General features: G+C 37.9%; 2 protein-coding genes across 2 annotated transcripts in view; both read left to right on the top strand.

Moving 5' to 3' along the window:
* The first annotated feature begins 410 nt into the window (after positions 1-410).
* On the top strand, positions 411-4,664 carry LOC141452746 (uncharacterized). The gene has a single exon (XM_074125145.1). It carries the CDS (start codon positions 411-413, stop codon positions 4,662-4,664), a length of 4,254 nt encoding a protein of 1,417 aa, XP_073981246.1.
* Positions 4,665-7,576: 2,912 nt separating this feature from the next.
* Positions 7,577-23,325, top strand: part of LOC141453422 (uncharacterized) — a 59,368-nt gene continuing 43,619 nt past the window's right edge. Inside the window, exon 1 of the mRNA XM_074126636.1 lies at positions 7,577-7,701. The gene's annotated coding sequence lies outside the window, so the exon portion shown is untranslated. The remainder of the gene's footprint in view (positions 7,702-23,325) is intronic.

Here is a 23,325-nt window from a genome sequence, read left to right as displayed (position 1 = left end):
TTCCTGACCCTTCTCCCAGAAGGGCAGTTCCCCACCTTCGAGATGACGTTTCTTATCCTTCGACTTCGTCTGGTAGCAGCACCCTTTCTTCACTCCCAACTATCTACTTTGGTAGTGATTCACCAAAAGCTACCTTTTAGGGATTCGGCCCGCGCGATACCATTCCCCAGTCCTGCCATGTTTTGTCGAGTTTTCGCCGAAACTGTCACTTGTGTCATAGACCTAATCCACAAAGCAAAGCTATTTTGAAGTCTTTCCCTTCCGATTTGTCGGTATCCCCCACTGCCCTGGTTTACCTCCTTGGAGGAGATGGCCAGTGGTATCGCGCTCGTGCCCTGCTGGATTCAGGCAGTGAGATAAATTTGATGTCCAAGAAATTCGCCAAAGAAAGTAAATTGAACTATAACCCTATGTCAGGTGGGATTCGAGGGATAGGAGGCAACATCGCCACCCAAGTCGTAGGTCAAGTTTCTACCAATGTAAGGCAATGTCCCCCATTTTCCCAAATCAAAGTCCCCTTCCGCATAGTCACCAAGACTGTCCCAGATGCACCGTCCTCTTATTTCCCTGTTAAGGATTGGCAGCATTTGGCGGATAAACAGTTAGCCGACCCAAACTTTAACGAACCGAGTCCTATAGACGTAGTATTTTCAGCCTCGGTTTTTGACGCCATCGACCTTAGTCAAATAATCCGGGCACAAAATGGTTCCCCCAACGCCCGACTAACAACTCTTGGCTGGATTATGTCTGGCCCCTTGAGAAGCTTCCCCTCGAGGCGGGTTTGTTTTCACGCTTCTGTCAAGGACAGCAGGTCCAACTCCAAGTTATATCGGACCTATTATAGAATTTTGTTCAAGCATAAATATGGTCAACTACCAGCTCCTAAGGCACCTGCTAACCAGTCTAGCCCAGAAAACAAGCCTTCGGCCGAAACCCTCTTGTACCGGTCCGAGTCGGAACAGCTTGCTTGCAATAACCCTGAACTCCCCGCGCAGTCCGGACAATCAGGCCCCCCTAGTTTGTCTGTGTCCTCCGCCCAAGCCAGGTCTACTCCCCAAGAGGAAGTCATCACTCAGCAGCCCACTCCTCCAACTTTGGCTATCCAACTTCCAACCCCGAAACCTCAACGTCTGATTAGAACGCGGCGGCCGCTGCAAACTTGTAATACCTTCCTTCCTGAAACGCTGCCCCCCACCACAACTTCTGCCGGGGTTGCTCTCTCCGAAGGTTCTGATTCACCTGTTGGTCCCTCTCTAGTCACTCATATGCCGGCAATTCCTGCCCAACCCACGGTACTCCGACTCGGCTCGGGTAAAATCCCCCAATCTATATCACACCCCCCTGACCTAGTCTTGTCACGCCTGATGGAAAGAATGTTTGCCTTGGAGGAAGTGTCGGAGGTTTCGCCTCTCACCCCGGACGAATTGAAGGCTGAAGAGTGCTTCTCGAAGTCACATTTCCGACTTCCTGATGGTCGGTTTTCAGTAGCACTGCCATTTAAAACCAGTCCGTGTTGCCTCGGTGAATCCAGAAAGATTGCTTTAAGGCGTCTCCTACAAACTGAATCCCGTCATGCCAAGTCCCCACATCTCCGTGCTCCCTATGTGGAGTTTATGCAAGACTACTTAGATTCGAATCATATGGAACTGGCCCCTCCTCTCAAGTCAGGCCAAATTGTCTATTATATTCCCCATCATGCGGTACACCGTCCAGACGATCCCCCGGAGAAGATTCGTGTAGTATTTAACGCTTCCCAGAAGTCCTCTTCAGGCATCTCCCTCAATGAGCTCTTGCTCCCTGGACCCCGTTTACAGCTCGATATCTGGAAGGTGGTTACCAGATTTAGAGTGGACAAATGGGTCTTTACGGCCGACATTCGCCAAATGTTTAGACAGATACAACACCCCCCGGAAGACAGGGATTTGTTACGCATACTGTGGCGATTTGACACGAGCCAACCAGTGCAGGAGTACCGTTTGTGCACTGTGACCTATGGAACCACGTCAGCCCCCTACTTGGCATGTCGCGTCCTTCAAGAATTAGCTCTGACCTCTCAGGCTTCCTTTCCCCTGGCCTCTGAGATACTCCGCGACCGTACCTATGTGGATGACATTTCTGGAGGAGGCCCTACTCTAGAAGTGGCATTGCAATCCAGAGATCAGTTAATCCAATTATTGAGTCAGGCTCAAATTGAACTCAGAAAGTGGGCCTCAAATCAACCGCAATTATTAAATAAAATACCCTCTGAATATCTACTTCCAGCCATGTCCTCAGTCTGTTTAGAAAACGATGAGGAGTCACAATTGAAAATCCTCGGACTTTGTTGGAACCCTGCTCAAGATTACTTCCACTTTCTAATCCGTTCCGTGCCTAATGTTCAAACTAAAAGACAATTAGCCAGCCAGATTGCCAAAGTCTTTGACCCCTTGGGATGGCTAATTCCCATAACAGTTTTTGCCCGTGCAATATTTAGAATAGTTTGTCAAGCCTCGTTTGATTGGGATGACCCCCTGCCCTCATCAATTGCCCAGGAATGGTCTCAGTTTGCTGTTTCCTTGCCTGATCTGTCCAAAATACGCATACCTAGATTTTTGTCATTACCCAATCCTAAGTGCTATTTAGTGGGTTTCGCTGACGCGTCTGAGCGAGCCTATGCGGCAGTGGTCTACCTTGTGTCCCAGTCTGAAAACACTACCATTAGCCTGGTCATGTCTAAAGCCAGAATGGCCCCCATGAAACCGGTCACGCTCCCTCGTCTGGAGCTCTGTGCGGCCCACCTACTTGCCCTTACAATTCACAAAGTCAGTCTGCTGTTCCCTCAGATAACCACCCAAAATATCCTAGCCTTTTCTGATTCTACCATTGCCCTTGCCTGGATCACAGCAACACCACCTCCGCATTGGAAGGTGTTCGTGGGTAATAGAGTAGCGGCTATCTTGGAAAAGGTTCCCGCCTCGCAATGGTTCCACATCTCCTCCTCACAAAACCCCGCTGACTGTGCCTCACGTGGAGTACGTCCTCAAGAATTAGTGAGTCACCAGTTATGGTGGGAAGGTCCCCCTTGGTTGAAATCAAACCACGAGTCATGGCCCCTTGGGCCAGTAAATGCCGATTTGTCTGACCCTGTCGTAGGAGCAGAAATTCGCTCCCAGGCCCTTAACGTGTCAAGTGTAATGCCCTGCCCTGAGGAATTAGAGTCTAAATTTTCCAGTCTGTACACTCTGCAAAATGTAGTGGCCTGGTGCCTGCGATTCGCCCACAATACTAAAAATCCAGTACATCGTATGTCAGGTCCATTGAATGTAAAGGAACGTAGCGAAGCCCTGCGAGTTCTAATAGTCCGAGCCCAACAGCACTCGCTTTCCGAAGAAATTGAGGATGCTCAGTCCCCTCGGCCTAGACTACGCCTCGTTAAAACGTTAGGCCTATTTCTGCACACTGATGGAGTGTTGCGAGTCGGAGGGAGACTCAGACTGGCCGATGTCCCCGAATATCAAAAGCACCCTGCCTTGTTGCCTTCGCAACACCCCCTCACGGCCCTGGTCATACAAGATGCCCACATATCCAACCTCCACGTAGGCCCCACTGCCACTCATGCGTTTTTGAGAAGTCGATATTGGATTGTTAATGGTAAGAATGTTGTCCGCCGACAATTGGGAGCCTGTAACAAGTGTTTCAGTGTCAAGCCAACACCCTTCAACCCACTCATGGGTCAACTGCCCGAAGGAAGAGTCAGCGCTTCATCACCCTTCGCCACCACTGGCATAGACTACGCGGGCCCCTTCAACGTGAAAATTGCTTCCCTGCGTTCAGCCAAAGTCCTCCAGTCTTACCTCGCCATTTTCGTCTGTTTTTCCACCAAGGCCATACACCTGGAACTAGTCACAGACCTTACAACACAGGCATTTTTAGCTGCCCTGAACCGCTTTGTTGCCAGGAGGGGTGTGCCGAGTCACATTTGGTCGGATAACGGCACTAACTTCGTCGGAGCCAAAAGAAGACTCAAGGAGGTATCTGCACTACTAAATGACGCCAAGTCTCAGGAGGCCATTCTAAGAGAATCCAACAAAAGAAGCATCGAGTGGCATTTCATCCCCCCTCGAGCACCACACTTCGGAGGTCTCTGGGAAGCAGCCGTTAAATCTACCAAAAGACTACTGAAGGTCATGTTAGGCACTCAAGAGCCCACCATGGAGTGTTTCCTCACAATCATTTGTCAAATTGAAGCCATATTAAATTCCAGACCTCTTACCGCTGTCTCGTCCTCGCCAGATGACCTGCAAGTCCTGACGCCAGGTCACTTTCTGATTATGCGACCTATGACTGCGCTACCTCCCGATAGCTCCTTAACTCCTCGCACTGCGCTCAAATCGAAATGGGCAATGGCACAGCTCACTGTTGGACAGTTTTGGAAAAGATGGCACAAGGAGTACCTCCTCGAGCAGCAAGCCATGCTCAAATGGCATTCGCCTTCCTTCCCCGCGGCAGTGGGACAAATAGTCATGATCATGGACGACAACCTTCCTCCCCTGCAGTGGTCCATAGGCCGAATCGTCAAGCTTCACCATGGCCGAGACGACGTGGCCAGGGTGGCCGAGGTCAAGACAACTTCAGGACTGATTAGCCGGCCTGTCCGGAAGCTTTGCCCCCTGCCAACTCAGTAAGTGGATCTCTGCGAGTCCACTGCGGGGGAGGATGTTTGGTTCCCCAAGAGTGGCGGCCCCCCAGACTTGTTTTTTCCCTGAGTCAGTTGGCGGAATTGGGTGAGCACGAGGAGAGAGGGGAGGCGCTGGTAGGACGTGAGGTCAAGCGTCAGTGTGTGAAGTAATGTCGGCCATGTTAGCGTCCTTTTTCTTGCTTTTACATTGTGAAAAGTTTGATGATATAAAAACCTGGATTTTTGTTCACAAGTTTTATGGACAAATCGTTAATCTGTTGGACAACATATATATATATATATTCGTATGTAATTAGCGTAATTATTTTATTGTATTTAGTGCGCGTCAAGCACGTTGTTAAGTACAAGGTCATTTCCCCAGTTACATATTGTCTTGAACTATTAATTATTGTAATTATTTTTCCCTTTTGTCATTATATAAATTGGTTATCCTCATGTGTATATCGCCTTGTACATTTGACTATTTTATTGTATTTGGTGCGCGTCAAGCACGTTGTTAAGTACAAGGTCATTTCCCCAGTTACATATTGTCTTGGACAATTAATTATTGTAATTATTCTTCCCTTTTGGAATTATATATATTGTTTATCCTCACGTGTATATTGCCTTGTACATCTGACTATTTTATTGTTCTCAGAGTTTATGGATTATTAATAAAGTATTGAATTGTATCTATGTAAAAGGTGTTTTGAAGACTGGTGGCGTCCCCCACTATTCCAGCCTTAATTTGAATTGCTTCTCTATCCACCCCCCTTCCTTTTGAATATTTTTCATCCTATTTTTATTGCTCTAATAGTTGTCAATAAAATATTAATAATAAAAAAAATCATAATTACAATAAAAAAAACTAAATCTGCTATAATAACTAGCATTTAAGATATATTAATTTAAAATTCAGGTTCAGGAAATCCTCTGGAAGCAACAGGATCAAGGAGTGTGCTAATCCTTGATGCACAAACTTACCTGGAGGCTGCAAATCAACACGAAACTGCAACAAGAATAGACTGGACTGAAACAGTTATACCCCCGCTAAGTAAAAGAAACACTGCTGGCACTGCACTGCTCACTGTACAAGATGCTCCTTAGATCTCTTTTAGACCTTCCAGTCTGGATTACAACTGAGCTAACGCACTGGACGAAAAGACTTGATCAGACTTTGCCCAAAATAAAGTGATGGGAATTGCACTGAACGCCTCGCTGGACAAATAAACTGAGATCTGGACATTCAAGGCCATTCACACTCACATGACCAAAACTAACACGACATTCGAACACTACCATCCACATCTCATTACCATCTTAGAGAGCCCTACAGCCTCAAGGGGACTGAAACCAAGATTGTGTCCAAGACCTTTAAAGAATTCATGATAATATCATTGTTTGTAAACACTCTTAGTAAGCTGTCCCATAATTAGTTTGAAAATATAAATTAAACTTTAGGCTTAAGAATAACGGGAGGGGTGGAATATAGAGTAATATATAGAGCCATAAGTTTAGCCTAATTATGTGTGTATTATATAATGAATGTAGTAGATATGTGGGAATAAGTGATATTTCTAATAAGAGGGGATAGATGTTTTTATTCGTGTGAATGTAATTATTAGAATAGGGGCAGGTGTTGGCCTAGTGGTCAAGAGCTTGGCTTTGTGAGCGGGAGTTCGCCAGTTCGAAGCCCGCGTATGACTACTTTTTATTTGTTAGAAAAAAAATTGTTTAAAGTAAAGTATGTGCTTTAGCACCCCGTCTTAACGTCCAACTATCAATTAGATGTCGTACCTAATTTGGTGTTGGACGTTAAGTCCCATCTGAAAGATACGTATAAGCGAATTTTACATTACTTTATTTGTTAGAATAGATGAATTTATTAGCGGTAAATGGATTTTTTTTAAGGATGAGTGTAATTTTCGCGAAAAGGAGCACGAAATGTTGAATCTTAATTTACCAAGTGGAGGTGCAAATGACCCTGGTCCAGTTGATGCGCCGGGGGGAACAAAAAATTGAACTATTATTATAGAAGCTGTTGAATAAGGAGCGAGCGACGGATTGGTGTACATTTTTTGGCAAATACTCCTAGAAGTAGACGGAGACCTGAGGAGGCAGTGCGAGATGATGTACCAGCACTCAGGTAATCCGTAATTACCTAGCCAAAGAGAACGCAATCAAAATGGCTCCTATTTTCTGGAAATTTACGGTGGTCTACAACTTTTATTTGAAACATTTCCATCGGAAAATCTAGATTTAGAACACATAGAAGAGGAATGGGATATAGCTTTTCTTTTGAGGGATCATTTCAGTTCAACGTAGATGCTTTTTTTTTTTTTTTTGTTATTATTTTAATAATTTTATGAGAATTTGTAGGTATTTTAAAGGTTTGTGGAAATGGTCTAATGAGTAGAAGAAAAACCTCGAAAATTGTGGAAAAGAGAAAGTCACGTCAGAGTTTATTTTCTCTTGTGCGCTGAATAAGAAAGTGATAAAAAACTGTGTACTAAAATAATCTATTTTTCAATAATCGAACATTTTCAGATAAATTGTTGAATTACAGCTGAGAGAAGTTTATTGTATTCACTTAAAATAATAATAATTGTTACCCAGGTAGATGGATATTGTGTAACCATTCTAGCCAGGAGTGAATTGCCGAGGAGTTTTAGGTTAGTGTATAATCTGGAACACAAGGTTGTTTCTTTTGGCGTGTGGTAGTTGTTGTTGTTGTTGTTGGTGTGGTTGTAAACTTTCACCAATCTACCCCCCCCCCCCCCACCACCACCACCACAAGATATGTCTTCAATTGGCCATTCTGTTCCCGCCACTTTTACTTTATTACTAGTTAACTTCCCGCCAACTTTTTTATTTTTATTTACCGTCTCATCAGTGAGTTGTTTTGATTCGTTTTTTTCCAGTTTTGTTTTTTCCAGTTTTGTGTTTTGTTTTGATTTGTGTTTTGAAGTGACCATTGAAGAAACCGGTGAACAAGATTGAACAGGAAAATCTAAAACGGAACTGCAATACTACGATTAGAATTTGTAAGTGATTAAAGTTATATTGTATTGCCTTTCTTCAATGCTAACCTAGAATAATGTTGCGCCATATTGGTTTGAAATAGTCGCATCACTTTCTCTAACGCTAGTTCTTGATTGTGCGTAGCCCTTAAAATGGTACTATAAATATGGTGACCATAATTTTTTTTGGAGGAAAATAAATGATATATCGAAGAAAATTAAAAAATACCTCATAAAATTCATAAGTCGATTGTAAATAGTGTATACAACAATGCAAACAATAAAATTGTAAACAATATTAATTGTTACACATACCCAAAAGTATTTTTTTTTTTTTTTGCGTTTATTTATGCTACAATCAGCGCATTAGCGCTATAAGTAACAATGATACAATAGAGTAGTAAATGATAAGGTAACGAGTGGAAAAGTTACCCAGTGGTAATACTCTAAAACATTCTATGGTTAGTACCACTCACTTCACTAGAGAGGAGATCACGAGGCCACACTGTCTCTTTTAAGACGTCTTGTCCGGGTTGTCAGGAAGAGTTCTAGAAGAAAGATTTTTAGCTACAGGATTTACGAGTATTGTCCAGGTAGGGAGACATAAAAAGGAGCGTGTACAATAGTTCGAAGTATTTTAGAGACCGAAGAGATTGAATCCTTTCGGAGATTGGAGCGTTTGGTTGAACCCAGCCAGCTCTAGTCCATACGGCCCAGATGGGTTTCAAAATAGAAGTATAAATCAGTCTTTTGTTGTCCAGAGAGAACTTAAGAATTTAAATAACATTAATTTTGATACTTTTCAGTAGAATTAATTTCTTTTAATAACGCCGATTAATGCTTTCAAAAGTCTTAAAAATTACGTTCCTTTGAAAGTTTGTCTTTGACAAAAATAGATGCTTCTAATGTGCTTTAACCTTAAACTGGGGTTTTCTCATTCGCCCAAATATTCACCAATGAAAATTATACGTTAATACTTTGCATCGACTTTACAAAATAAAGAAGGGCTTAAGGCCTATTTTAGAAAAGAAATAAAGTTAGAGGACAGAACAGCGAAATAAAGGTCACCCGTTAACTATGAAGCGCATTCTTCCCAACTTCTGTAGAAGTTACCTAAATCGATTTTTTCTCAATTTTTTTTTTTAATCGAATTTGTTAAAACTTTCGAATTTCTTTGCAAAAAAAAAAACAGATTCAAAGAAAATCGATGTGGAAGTCAAAAATACGTCACTTTTAATCGTGCGATTTTTTTCATAATGTGGAAATTCCAGCAACTCATTGAATCGTGGTTAATATTAATGTCGTCCAGAGGACTACATATTGTGCAGGCATGGTCCTGTTCATGGATGAAAGCGTAATCTATCCCCTCCCTAAAAATATGTCATCGATCAATAATCAATAATCGATCTTTTTTTTTTTTGATACATGCTTCCAGTTAAAAGTTTTAATTGGATAAAGATGTGCGCAATGAGTGTAGCAAGTTTTAGGGGAAATGGTTAAAGCGGTTTCCGGAAATCTGAGAAAAAAAAAGTAAAGTATCCTTCCGTTGAAGAGGTCCACTTCCGGTTGAGGAGTTCCGGTGTGCTCAATTTGGTATAATCGAGTAAAATAAATATTTCAGCATCTCCGGTATTTCTTTTATTTATATATTTATTTATTTATTTGTCACAGGCAGAATCACGGTATATGGTGATAGAAGTCGGGGTATTCCGACAGACCATCATTCTACGTCACTCTGAGAGAATGACTTGAATAATGGAAAAGGAAAAAGATGGTAACAGTGTTGATGAACACTTTTCGGAAATGAATGACGCAATAATTTAGGAAATAACGTCACAGTTGCACTTCAAACAGGAACAATACCCATGTGCTCAGTTCGCCTCAACTGCAGAAATAAATACATTTAAAAAAATAAAAAAAAACGCCAAGAAAGGAGGGTGCTATATTTGGCAGTGTTGCCAACTTGTGTTGGTGGCACGTCTAACGGTGATTAGTTGGGTATACATAGAACCCAATCAAACTGACAAACACAGAGAGAGAGAGAGAAAGAGAGAGTCTTAAAAAGAGTGGGTCTGTATGTGCTGTGTGTGTGTGATCAGTGACAGGTGACAAGCTGGTGACTAGCGAATATAAAACTCTGCCAATTACCACCGTCTCTACAGCAGGGGCGGGAATAAATGGGCCCCCAGTGAGTAGTTCTACTGTGAGCATTCATTCCTGTGAACTAGCCTGTTCAAGTTTGGCTGGAGTTCTTATTTAGCGAGTGTTATACTCGTCGGCCTTTCATGTTCTCAAACGAACATTTGTAAAACCACAATCAATCCGTCTTAGCTCTCTGTATTTATAAATACTTCGCTCTACAGAGCATGCACATTGTTACAAGTAAATATTACGATTATCGATTAAGTTTATTCTTTTCCAGCAACAGTAGGAGATAATAATTATCGTGTAGTTATCGATTTTCAGTTTTTTTACCGAAAATAACCGTTTTCCAAGTTCTTAAATAAACGAAATTATAATCTTGAATTTTTGTGTATATCATCTATTTCTGTAAAACACATGTTCCACAGCCCTGAAGATGACCTAATCTCTACTATCTTGACATTTTTTTTCACTTTATTAGTACATTTACAACTGCAACAAATGTTGCATCAAGTAAATTTGATGAAAGTGGTTAAGTTCTCATGAATGTCATATAAGAGCAACCATCCATTGATGGAACTCTTTCTCAGTGGATATTACGCTCACATCAGTAGGTCCCTAGGCCACCTTTCGCTTCAAGCGACGAGTAGGATTGTCTGGAAGGTGAGGAGAGGAGAGTTGTTTGGACAAGAGGATTAAGATGGAGAGAGCTAGGAGGCTGTGAAAGTTGCGATAGCGAGACTTTATTAGATCGGTTACAAAAGGGATGTGAAGGTCCAGTGTTTATTGTAAGGTTAGAGATTTTTCTTCAAGCAAGCAGAGGAATACTGTGGGCATATTCTTAGAAACCCCCAAACCCACAGGGGGTAAGCATTTCTAAATTGGCTTTAAATACTGAGAGTAGGAAGACATTAAGGATCATTCAAGAATGGGAAAGAATAGGACCGAGTAGGACCTATTTTTTGAAGGGCTAAAGCGAAGTAATGTGGGCCTCTATGCACAAGAAGGGAGACGTTGGGGCTTACGACCAGAACACTGCAGATAAATCGCACTCAAGTTCAAAGTGTATTTCCTGATTTGGTACGACCTCGTGAACTGACAGAAAGTCAACACCTAGATAACCATGGTTTAGGGGAACTGTCACACTAATAAATGGGTTGTTACGACAATAAGCAGGCTGAGAGCGAACCACGCTGTGTGCGGATCCGTATCTTCACAGGATCAATAAAAAGGTCCACCTCTCCTCTTTGCGTAGATTGCAATGAGGAGGAGGATTTCAAGACAATATAATAGTGGATATGTCCACTTTATGCGGTGGAAAGGAAACGAATGTTTGACGACATATACAGGTATTTAGATGCACCATTTCGCTACGAAGGCATAATATTCTCCACCAACATATATGTGCTTAAATCTGTGGCAGAGCTAGCAAAGAAATATGGAATGTATTTAAAAGTTATAGAATGAAGGCTAGAAAATGATTAGTGAAGGATTACGTGATTTTAATTTCGGTTAAGCTATAAGGATGGCAGGAATATAGAGTACTGATCCATCCATTAGCTGTAGTTTATGTAAATAGTTGTATGTAGTAGAGGGATGAATGTGTGAAGCGAATGTATTTATAAGTAAGAATGGAGAGTGAGTGATATTCTAGTGATAAGCACCTAGACGATGATGCTGGCTGTATGGCGAAAGCCAATGCCAAGAAAAAGGCAAAAAAAAGTCAGCACCAAGGGAAGGTCTTCAGCATGGTCTCCTCCGATCGAATGCTGCCCAGACAATAATTTGATTGCATTTAAAAAAAAAAATGACCACTCTCAATTTAAATACGAAATCTCTTGTAAAAACGGTGCACTCTTGATTGCAGAAGTTTTACTAATATATAACTTTACTAAAAGATAACCATCATCCCCCCCAAGTACAAGTCTAACCTAATATTTCACCCAAATTAAAACATAGACACATTTAGAGATTAGAAAAAATAAAAAATAAAATGTTTAAAGAGAAGTAAGATGAAGTGGGTCAGAGAGTTTGTGCGGATGTAGGCCAGCTTGTACGACGGTCCGTATGTTGTGAACTTGTGCAACAAACCGCATACTGCTTTACTTTCACTGTACCGTTACCTCCCCACCTCGGCTCGTTTGTTTGGCTCGGCTCCTCAGCAAACTATGATTACTAGGTGGCTCGTTTCATTTTAAACACCTTCCCAAATATTTTGAGACTTTTTTTCTCTTTGTCTTTGTGCCTCTAAATTGTTGTACTCTTCATTAAAATAAATAAGTCATGTAGTAACTATTACTGGATGAAGTCTAGAAAACCTGTTACATCTGATCAGACTCAAGATCAGGAAGTCGACTTAATATTAAAGAAAAAAAAAAAAAAAGAAGAAAAAGATTTTTTCATTAGTGGGAAATGCCCCTTACCATTTTAAGGTAATTTTCTCATCGCACAAGCGGAAGTCCCAAAATTTCCACTGCCCTCATGTTGTATAGCACGAACTTGAAACATTTTTATTAACAAGATCCCTCTTAATTTTTATTTAGTTTCAACGGAAGAAAGTTATTACCAATTTCAGTCATAATAATATTTTTTTAATGTCTTAGCCAAACTTTCGACCTAGGGACTAAGGCAGTGATTCTCAACCACTGCGTGCCGCCAAAGTTTTGAAGTGTGCCGCCCAAATTTTAGAAAAGGCATACAAAATAAAAATTATATATTAAATTGTAGAAGACGATATGAGAGTAGCATTATCATTTATACGACCAAATATAAGCTGTAAATAACATCAAGCTCAAATTTCTCATTAAAAGTATTCTTATTATTAACTTGTAATTAATCCCTTAATAAACATATACTGTTGTTTTTTGCAGTACAATATTATTTTATTTTATACTGAAAATAAACATCAACTATTTTACACAGTGTATTACGGGATAAGTAAAATACTTAAATTAAGACTGTTCAGACTTTAATGAATTCTTTACCAAATTGTAGAGAAAAGTTAGCTCTATAACTGGTATAAATCGCAATGTTCTAGTGATAATAGTTAATGAGATATGGAAGGTTAAATTTTGGTGGTAATGAAATTGCTTCAAATTTCAAACCTTTATATCTCTCTTCCCATTCTTCAGAATTCAATGATTTCTTTACCAAATTGTAGAGAATAGATAGCTCTATAACTGGTATAAATCGCAATGTTCTAGTGATAATAGTTAATGAGATATGGAAGGTTAAATTTTGGTGGTAATGAAATTGCTTCAAATTTCAAACCTTTATATCTCTCTTCCCATTCTTCAGAATTCAATGATTTCTTTACCAAATTGTAGAGAAACGTTTGCTCCATAACTGTTATGAATAGCAATGTCCTAGTGATAATAGTTAATAAGATGTGGAAGGTTAAATTTTAGAGGTTTTCAAATACGTTCCAATTTTTTAAACCTTTATATCTCTCTTCCCATTCTTCAGAATTCAATGATTTCTTTACCAAATTGTAGAGAAACGTTTGCTCCATAACTGTTATGAATAGCAATGTCCTAGTGATAATAGTTAATAAGATGTGGAAGGTTAAATTTTAGAGGTTTTCAAATACGTTCCAATTTTTTAAACCTTTATATCTCTCTTCCCATTCTTCAGAATTCAATGATTTCTTTACCAAATTGTAGAGAAACGTTTGCTCCATAACTGTTATGAATAGCAATGTCCTAGTGATAATAGTTAATAAGATGTGGAAGGTTAAATTTTAGAGGTTTTCAAATACGTTCCAATTTTTTAAACCTTTATATCTCTCTTCCCATTCTTCAGAATTCAATGATTTCTTTACCAAATTGTAGAGAATAGATAGCTCTATAACTGGTATAAATCGCAATGTTCTAGTGATAATAGTTAATGAGATATGGAAGGTTAAATTTTGGTGGTAATGAAATTGCTTCAAATTTCAAACCTTTATATCTCTCTTCCCATTCTTCAGAATTCAATGATTTCTTTACCAAATTGTAGAGAATAGATAGCTCTATAACTGGTATAAATCGCAATGTTCTAGTGATAATAGTTAATGAGATATGGAAGGTTAAATTTTGGTGGTAATGAAATTGCTTCAAATTTCAAACCTTTATATCTCTCTTCCCATTCTTCAGAATTCAATGATTTCTTTACCAAATTGTAGAGAAACGTTTGCTCCATAACTGTTATGAATAGCAATGTCCTAGTGATAATAGTTAATAAGATGTGGAAGGTTAAATTTTAGAGGTTTTCAAATACGTTCCAATTTTTTAAACCTTTATATCTCTCTTCCCATTCTTCAGAATTCAATGATTTCTTTACCAAATTGTAGAGAAACGTTTGCTCCATAACTGTTATGAATAGCAATGTCCTAGTGATAATAGTTAATAAGATGTGGAAGGTTAAATTTTAGAGGTTTTCAAATACGTTCCAATTTTTTAAACCTTTATATCTCTCTTCCCATTCTTCAGAATTCAATGATTTCTTTACCAAATTGTAGAGAAACGTTTGCTCCATAACTGTTATGAATAGCAATGTCCTAGTGATAATAGTTAATAAGATGTGGAAGGTTAAATTTTAGAGGTTTTCAAATACGTTCCAATTTTTTAAACCTTTATATCTCTCTTCCCATTCTTCAGAATTCAATGATTTCTTTACCAAATTGTAGAGAAACGTTTGCTCCATAACTGTTATGAATAGCAATGTCCTAGTGATAATAGTTAATAAGATGTGGAAGGTTAAATTTTAGAGGTTTTCAAATACGTTCCAATTTTTTAAACCTTTATATCTCTCTTCCCATTCTTCAGAATTCAATGATTTCTTTACCAAATTGTAGAGAAACGTTTGCTCTATAACTGTTATGAATAGCAATGTCCTAGTGATAATAGTTAATAAGATGTGGAAGGTTAAATTTTAGAGGTTTTCAAATACGTTCCAATTATTTAAACCTTTATATCTCTCTTCCCATTCTTCAGAATTCAATGATTTCTTTACCAAATTGTAGAGAAACGTTTGCTCCATAACTGTTATGAATAGCAATGTCCTAGTGATAATAGTTAATAAGATGTGGAAGGTTAAATTTTGGTGGTAATGAAATTGCTTCAAATTTCAAACCTTTATATCTCTCTTCCCATTCTTCAGAATTCAATGATTTCTTTACCAAATTGTAGAGAAACGTTTGCTCTATAACTGTTATGAATAGCAATGTCCTAGTGATAATAGTTAATGAGATATGGAAGGTTAAATTTTGGTGGTAATGAAATTGCTTCAAATTTCAAACCTCTATATCTCTCTTCCCATTCTTCAGAATTCAATGATTTCTTTACCAAATTGTAGAGAAACGTTTGCTCCATAACTGTTATGAATAGCAATGTCCTAGTGATAATAGTTAATGAGATATGGAAGGTTAAATTTTGGTGGTAATGAAATTGCTTCAAATTTCAAACCTCTATATCTCTCTTCCCATTCTTCAGAATTCAATGATTTCTTTACCAAATTGTAGAGAAACGTTTGCTCCATAACTGTTATGAATAGCAATGTCCTAGTGATAATAGTTAATAAGATGTGGAAGGTTAAATTTTAGAGGTTTTCAAATACGTTCCAATTTTTTAAACCTTTATATCTCTCTTCCCATTCTTCAGAATTCAATGATTTCTTTACCAAATTGTAGAGAAACGTTTGCTCCATAACTGTTATGAATAGCAATGTCCTAGTGATAATAGTTAATAAGATGTGGAAGGTTAAATTTTAGAGGTTTTCAAATACGTTCCAATTATTTAAACCTTTATATCTCTCTTCCCATTCTTCAGAATTCAATGATTTCTTTACCAAATTGTAGAGAAACGTTTGCTCCATAACTGTTATGAATAGCAATGTCCTAGTGATAATAGTTAATAAGATGTGGAAGGTTAAATTTTAGAGGTTTTCAAATACGTTCCAATTTTTTAAACCTTTATATCTCTCTTCCCATTCTTCAGAATTCAATGATTTCTTTACCAAATTGTAGAGAAACGTTTGCTCTATAACTGTTATGAATAGCAATGTCCTAGTGATAATAGTTAATAAGATGTGGAAGGTTAAATTTTGGTGGTAATGAAATTGCTTCAAATTTCAAACCTTTATATCTCTCTTCCCATTCTTCAGAATTCAATGATTTCTTTACCAAATTGTAGAGAAACGTTTGCTCTATAACTGTTATGAATAGCAATGTCCTAGTGATAATAGTTAATAAGATGTGGAAGGTTAAATTTTAGAGGTTTTCAAATACGTTCAAATTTTTAAACCTTTATATCTCTCTTCCCATTCTTCAGAATTCAATGATTTCTTTACCAAATTGTAGAGAAACGTTTGCTCTATAACTGTTATGAATAGCAATGTCCTAGTGATAATAGTTAATAAGATGTGGAAGGTTAAATTTTGGTGGTAATGAAATTGCTTCAAATTTCAAACCTTTATATCTCTCTTCCCATTCTTCAGAATTCAATGATTTCTTTACCAAATTGTAGAGAAACGTTTGCTCTATAACTGTTATGAATAGCAATGTCCTAGTGATAATAGTTAATGAGATATGGAAGGTTAAATTTTGGTGGTAATGAAATTGCTTCAAATTTCAAACCTCTATATCTCTCTTCCCATTCTTCAGAATTCAATGATTTCTTTACCAAATTGTAGAGAAACGTTTGCTCCATAACTGTTATGAATAGCAATGTCCTAGTGATAATAGTTAATGAGATATGGAAGGTTAAATTTTGGTGGTAATGAAATTGCTTCAAATTTCAAACCTCTATATCTCTCTTCCCATTCTTCAGAATTCAATGATTTCTTTACCAAATTGTAGAGAAACGTTTGCTCCATAACTGTTATGAATAGCAATGTCCTAGTGATAATAGTTAATAAGATGTGGAAGGTTAAATTTTAGAGGTTTTCAAATACGTTCCAATTTTTTAAACCTTTATATCTCTCTTCCCATTCTTCAGAATTCAATGATTTCTTTACCAAATTGTAGAGAAACGTTTGCTCCATAACTGTTATGAATAGCAATGTCCTAGTGATAATAGTTAATAAGATGTGGAAGGTTAAATTTTAGAGGTTTTCAAATACGTTCCAATTATTTAAACCTTTATATCTCTCTTCCCATTCTTCAGAATTCAATGATTTCTTTACCAAATTGTAGAGAAACGTTTGCTCCATAACTGTTATGAATAGCAATGTCCTAGTGATAATAGTTAATAAGATGTGGAAGGTTAAATTTTAGAGGTTTTCAAATACGTTCCAATTTTTTAAACCTTTATATCTCTCTTCCCATTCTTCAGAATTCAATGATTTCTTTACCAAATTGTAGAGAAACGTTTGCTCTATAACTGTTATGAATAGCAATTTCCTAGTGATAATAGTTAATAAGATGTGGAAGGTTAAATTTTGGTGGTAATGAAATTGCTTCAAATTTCAAACCTTTATATCTCTCTTCCCATTCTTCAGAATTCAATGATTTCTTTACCAAATTGTAGAGAAACGTTTGCTCTATAACTGTTATGAATAGCAATGTCCTAGTGATAATAGTTAATGAGATATGGAAGGTTAAATTTTGGTGGTACTGAAATTGCTTCAAATTTCAAACCTTTATATCTCTCTTCCCATTCTTCAGAATTCAATGATTTCTTTACCAAATTGTAGAGAAACGTTTGCTCTATAACTGTTATGAATAGCAATGTCCTAGTGATAATAGTTAATGAGATATGGAAGGTTAAATTTTGGTGGTAATGAAATTGCTTCAAATTTCAAACCTTTATATCTCTCTTCCCATTCTTCAGAATTCAATGATTTCTTTACCAAATTGTAGAGAAACGTTTGCTCTATAACTGTTATGAATAGCAATGTCCTAGTGATAATAGTTAATAAGATGTGGAAGGTTAAATTTTAGAGGTTTTCAAATACGTTCAAATTTTTAAACCTTTATATCTCTCTTCCCATTCTTCAGAATTCAATGATTTCTTTACCAAATTGTAGAGAAACGTTTGCTCTATAACTGTTATGAATAGCAATGTCCTAGTGATAATAGTTAATAAGATGTGGAAGGTTAAATTTTGGTGGTTATGGAATTGCTTCAAATTTTCAACCTGTATATCTCTCTTCTTATTCATCAGAATTCAATGATTTCTTCACCAAATTGTAGAGACAAGTTAGCTCTATAACTGGTAAAAATCGCAATGTCCTAGTGATAATTGTGAAATAGATATAGCTATCTTAACTTATCTTATTGTTAGTGTACTGCCGCCAAATTTTGAAATTGTGTGCCGCCGCGACAAAAAGAAAAAGGTTGAGAATTACTGGACTTAAGGTCATCTTCAGGGCTATGGGAACATATTTTACTGTAGTTCCACCAGCCCTGAAGATGTGATCTAGTCCTTAGGTCTGAAAGTTTAGTAAATACAAAAATATAGAATGAAATCGGTAATAATCTTCTTTCCCTTTGGATCAATGAATCAGTCACCAAAAAAAAATAAGAAAAAGAACGAATCGTTCTTTGCTGGGGATAACTCAAAGGAAGGCTATGCAATGTAACTTGAATATGCATTAACCATGAGTATAACCTTTCTAGCCTACTCTCGCCCATGTTTATAAAGTTATATCGGAAAAATTTCAAGATGAAAATTGCGCGAAGTGAGAGTGGTGTGTGTTTGTGGTTTTTACATAAGATTCTTGATTTTTTTGGGGGACAAGTCATTCATAGATTTATTTATGCAATAAATGTAAATAATGGAACCTCTAGCGTTGTGTAGTGGTGTAACCTCGAGCCGCTCCATTATTGCCTGAGAGAGACATTCTAAGCAGTGTGTGGCAAGCTTAACGTGGCACTGCGGCAGATCACAGTGAAAGCTCCATCTTGGCGAGGTCACAAGCCGCACAAGTTTTGTCTAAATCTCTGTGCTGTTCGCCCCCACTCTCTCTATCTGTAAGCACCAGTTTCTTCTCGTGTCCTTTATTTTATTTTATTTCTTTTGAGGTGTTCACACTCTCTTTGTTTAGCTATTCTTTGGTTTACAAAATACTACTTAAATGGCATTCAACAAGTTTTTTTTTAAAAGAAAAAGTCAAAGAAATTTCCGGTTACTGGTTTTTTGTTTAAATTTGTGGTTGCCTCAAACATTTTTGCTCACCGCAAATTGGTTATTAAAAATATAAAATAACAATTAGCTCACAATTTAAATTAAAATTGTCATTATCAAGCTGAAAATCTAACATCTGGATAATAAATAGGTAACCAAATTTCAATTTAAAAGTAAATTTATAGAATTGGAAGACCCACTTATTGTGATAGCTTTTTAAACGGCAGTTTTTAAGTAAAGTTAAGCTGTCTTCTAAGTATATTGGACGGTATTTAAGACCTTTGCAAATAAATATGGCAGTGAAATGGCCAATCAGTTACAAGTTAGAAGAAATTGGACATAAACGCATCATTTGAAATTTGTTATAAGGTACGAGGTCTGTAAATTAAGTAATGAGACTCTTTTTGAATTACAATTCTATATTGTCTCCTTCAAAATAACTTCCTTCTGAAGCCACACAGCGCTGGAGTCGTTTCTTCCACTCCTCATAGCAGTGCTGGAACTCCGATACTGGAATAACCTTCAGCTGGTCGTCGGTTACAGCCGTTTGAATGTTTTCATAACTGTCCCAAAATGAGTTCCCTTGAGGTGATTTTTTCCAACTTCAAGAAGAGAAAAAAAGTCACAAGGACTCAAAGTCAGGCGAAGAAGGAGGCTGAGGAGCCACAGGAATGTTTTTACTGGCCAAAAACTCTGGTTTATTGAAATTGCTGTGTGACAAGGAGCATTATCCTGATATAACACCCACTCTTGTTCTTAATGGTTTGGTCTCACACGAATGACCCTTTTTCGAAGTTTTTTTTCAAGAACCTCTCGGTAAAAGTGAACTCATTTTGGGACAGTCCGAAAACATTCAAACGGCTGTAACCGACCAGCTGAAGGCTATTCCAGTATCGGAGTTCGAGCACTGCTATGAGGAGTGGAAGAAACGTCTCCAGCGATGTGTGTGGCTTCAGAAGGAAGTTATTTTGAAGGTGACAATATAGAATTGTAATTCTTTTTGAATAAAAAAAAATTAAAAAATCGAGTCTCATTACTTAATTTACAGACCTCGTATGTTATGCTTAAAAGGCAGTGGGTACTGGAGAACTGTAACCGCTTCCTTTAGCGGTAATATTTCATCATTATGACGACGTAATAAGTACCAATACCCAGTTTTAGTACGTGAGAGGAAGTCAGGTGAGTACCCTCAGCATATTACTTCCTTTCCTAGCCTTTGGTTATTTAAACGATCATTTTTGACGTCATTAAAATAAAGTGATGGACGATTTAAACATACACGAGTCATACTTTTAAGCGTTTGTAAAAATATCGTTTATGATTATTAGCAGTCTGACAGAATGCTGCCAATTGCACTGCTGTGATGTTACGTATGTGTGAGTTACTTTCATAAAGAGAAAGTTCCGGTTACTAATACTGCGGCCATGTAAAAAAAGGAAACAATATACTTATGTTCATTCAGTGACGGAATTGAATAAAGTGAGCTCAGATTAAGGAACCAGTGGTGATCACTCCAATGACTTCCTCTTACTGAACTTCTTGAGTTTTAACTCAAATTCACATTCAAATACCGAGTTTAATTCTAGCCAATTTGAAAATTTTGGGCATTGAAATGAGTTCCCCCTGCAAAAACGGGAGAAAACCAACTCCCTATAAGATTTTCCAAGTAAAATGTTTTTCTCAAGTGACATTAATCGAATTTCCCTAAGAAAAGTGATTGTATGAAGCTTGAAAGTAAAGTCGTGGAAGCCACTTACCGGAAAATTCCAGAATCATTGTTGGTGAAACATTAAAGGAGGTAATTCGAGTTGAGGGCTTTTGATGGATTGAAGCTTACAGCCGGTCCCTTGGATGGGCAGACCCAATCGGAATATTAAACTTCCGGATTTCCTTTTTCTCTTTTTTGAGATTCTCTCCTTCACCCTCCCACTTCCTGTCACTCAGAGCGAAGAGAAAGGAAACGAGCGAGGGAGTCCATTTTATAAAAATCTTCCTCTTCTTTTAGTTTGCCTCTCCATCACTTGACATGGTGATGTCATTATATTCGTGCTTGAGCCCTAGTTAGGAAAGAGAATCCTTGGTTCTTGGCTCTTTTTCTTTTATAAACAGACGATTGGTCAATAAGAAAGAATTCATTTAAAACCGATTCCAAATTTGGGACATTCTTAAAAGCCGAAACGGAAATGTGTCCTGGCTTATGCAGGACTTGCGGCACAACCATAGACGTAAAACAAATTTTAGTCATGCTGTCCTTCAAAAGGAAGTTTATTTTCAACATTCTTCCGGGAAAAATGATTTAAGGGCACTTCTGAGCGATGGGAAAGTGATCGAGCTGTGACTCAATTGCTATTTACAGCGTAATATATGCAGGCTATTAAATGATAAATGGGCATTTAGTCGTGCGAGTGTTTCTTACTGAACGTTTATTGTATAATTTGGTGAATTAAAATTTCACTTTGTGATTTTTTGGACACTAAAAAAAAAAACAATAGGATGAAAAAATTAACTGCCAGTTTCAGTCGTGATAAATTTTTTATTATGCCGGAGCTTTCAATCTAGGGACTACGTCCATCTTCAGGGCTAATCCTGAAGAGTCCTTTAGTACCAAGACAGAAGATACGAGGGTCGTTTGAAAAGTCCGTTCAAAAATAAAAACTACTTAATTTTTTGGGGTAAACCTTTTTTATTTTTCAACATAGTCTCCTTTTAGGCTTATACACTTCGTCCAACGCTGCTCTAGTTTGTTAATCCCTTCCGAATAATAGGATTTGTCCAAGTCTGAAAAATAGCCATTCGTTTCTACAATCACCTCCTTGTTTGAATAAAATCTTTTTCCCGCTAGCCATTTCTTCATATTGGGGAACAAATAGTAGTCCGAGGGAGCCAAGTCTGGAGAATAGGGGGGATGTGAAACGAGTTGGAACCCTATTTCCATTAATTTTGCCACCACAACTGCTGAGGTGTGAGCTGGTGCGTTGTCGTGATGGAAAAGGACTTTTTTGTGGGCCAATCGTGGGCGTTTTTCTTGCAGCTCGGTTTTCAAACGGTCCAATAACGATCAATAATATGCACCTGTAATAGTTTTACCCTTTTCCAGATAGTCGATGAGGATTATTCCTTGCGAATCCCAAAAGACAGTCGCCATAAACTTTCCGGCCGAAGGAACGGTCTTCGCCTTTTTTGGCGCAGATTCCCCCCTTGGTAACCCATTGTTTAGATTGTTCTTTGGTCTCAGGAGTGTAGCGATGTATCCATGTTTCATCCACAGTGACGAAACGACGCTTAAAGTCCTGCGGATTCTTCTGGATCAGCTGCAAACCGTCCTTGCAACACTTCACACGATTTCGTTTTTGGTCAAGCGTGAGCAATCGCGGCACCCATCTTGCGGATAGCTTTTGTCATGTCCAAATGTTGATGCAAAATATTATGTACCCGTTCATTCGAGATGCCCACAGCACTAGCAATCTCACCGCACCTTCACTCTTCTGTCATCCATCACCATATCATGGATTTTATCAATGATTTCTGGAGTAGTAACCTCAACAGGGCGTCCAGAACGTTCAGCGTCACTTGTGCCCATATGGCCACTCCGAAAATTTTGAAACCACTTATAAACTGTTCTAATCGAAGTCACCATAATGTTTATCAAGCTTCTATTTAGTGTCCTGAGGCGTTTTGCCTTTCATAAAGTAGTGTTTAATCAACACACGAAATTCTTTTTCGTCCATTTTTTTGAAAATCACTCGACTTCCTCGATTCAAACGAATGCCAAACACAAAGAAATAGACCGATCTGGCTGAAACTTGATGTGTGTTCTTCCAAGAGATGCTACTAACTAAACATAACCTCGATACGCGCCAGTGGTGCTATCTCTCTGACTTTGCACGGACTTTTCAAACGACCCTCGTACACCAACCCTTTTTAATGATGTAAAATTGACATTGTCAATTAGCCCTGAAGATGGACCTAGTCCCTAAGTCGAAAGTTCGGCAGAATAAAGTTTATAATGACTGAAATGGCAATTATTTTTTCATCCTATTGAAACTATGATTCAGTCACCAAAAATAATAAACAGTAATAAAAATAAAACTTTCATTTATATTGTTAGTTTATTTTTTAAGAATTTTTTATTATTTTTTAATTGTATTTTATCAGTTAAGTGTACTAATAATTAAGTAACGCTTGGCTTGTATAGTAAATTTCTTTTATTTATTTATTTATCTGTGTGAGGGGCTAAAGTAGGTTATATGTTCCACAGATTGTAACCTCCACATATCTCTGCTCGATAGGTTACACTTTATATCGATTTATTTTTTAAATCGCTTAGGTTATTTAGTTGTGTTCAAATAATGTGAGATGAGTTTCTTTGTTGTTCAGTGGTGCTAACGTTGAATAAGGTTAT

Source organism: Rhodnius prolixus, unplaced genomic scaffold (assembly GCF_049639745.1).
Source record: "Rhodnius prolixus isolate KJV_2025 unplaced genomic scaffold, Rpr scaffold_3, whole genome shotgun sequence".
In the NCBI taxonomy this organism is placed as follows: Eukaryota; Metazoa; Arthropoda; class Insecta; order Hemiptera; family Reduviidae; genus Rhodnius; species Rhodnius prolixus.
The sequence above is the reverse complement of the archived record's forward strand: the minus strand, read 5'-3'. Positions and strand labels throughout refer to the sequence as shown.

What these genes read in the sequence shown, in the direction of transcription:
- LOC141452746 (XM_074125145.1), top strand. Translation starts at nt 411, where the DNA reads ATGTCAGGTGGGATTCGAGGGATAGGAGGCAACATCGCCACCCAAGTC.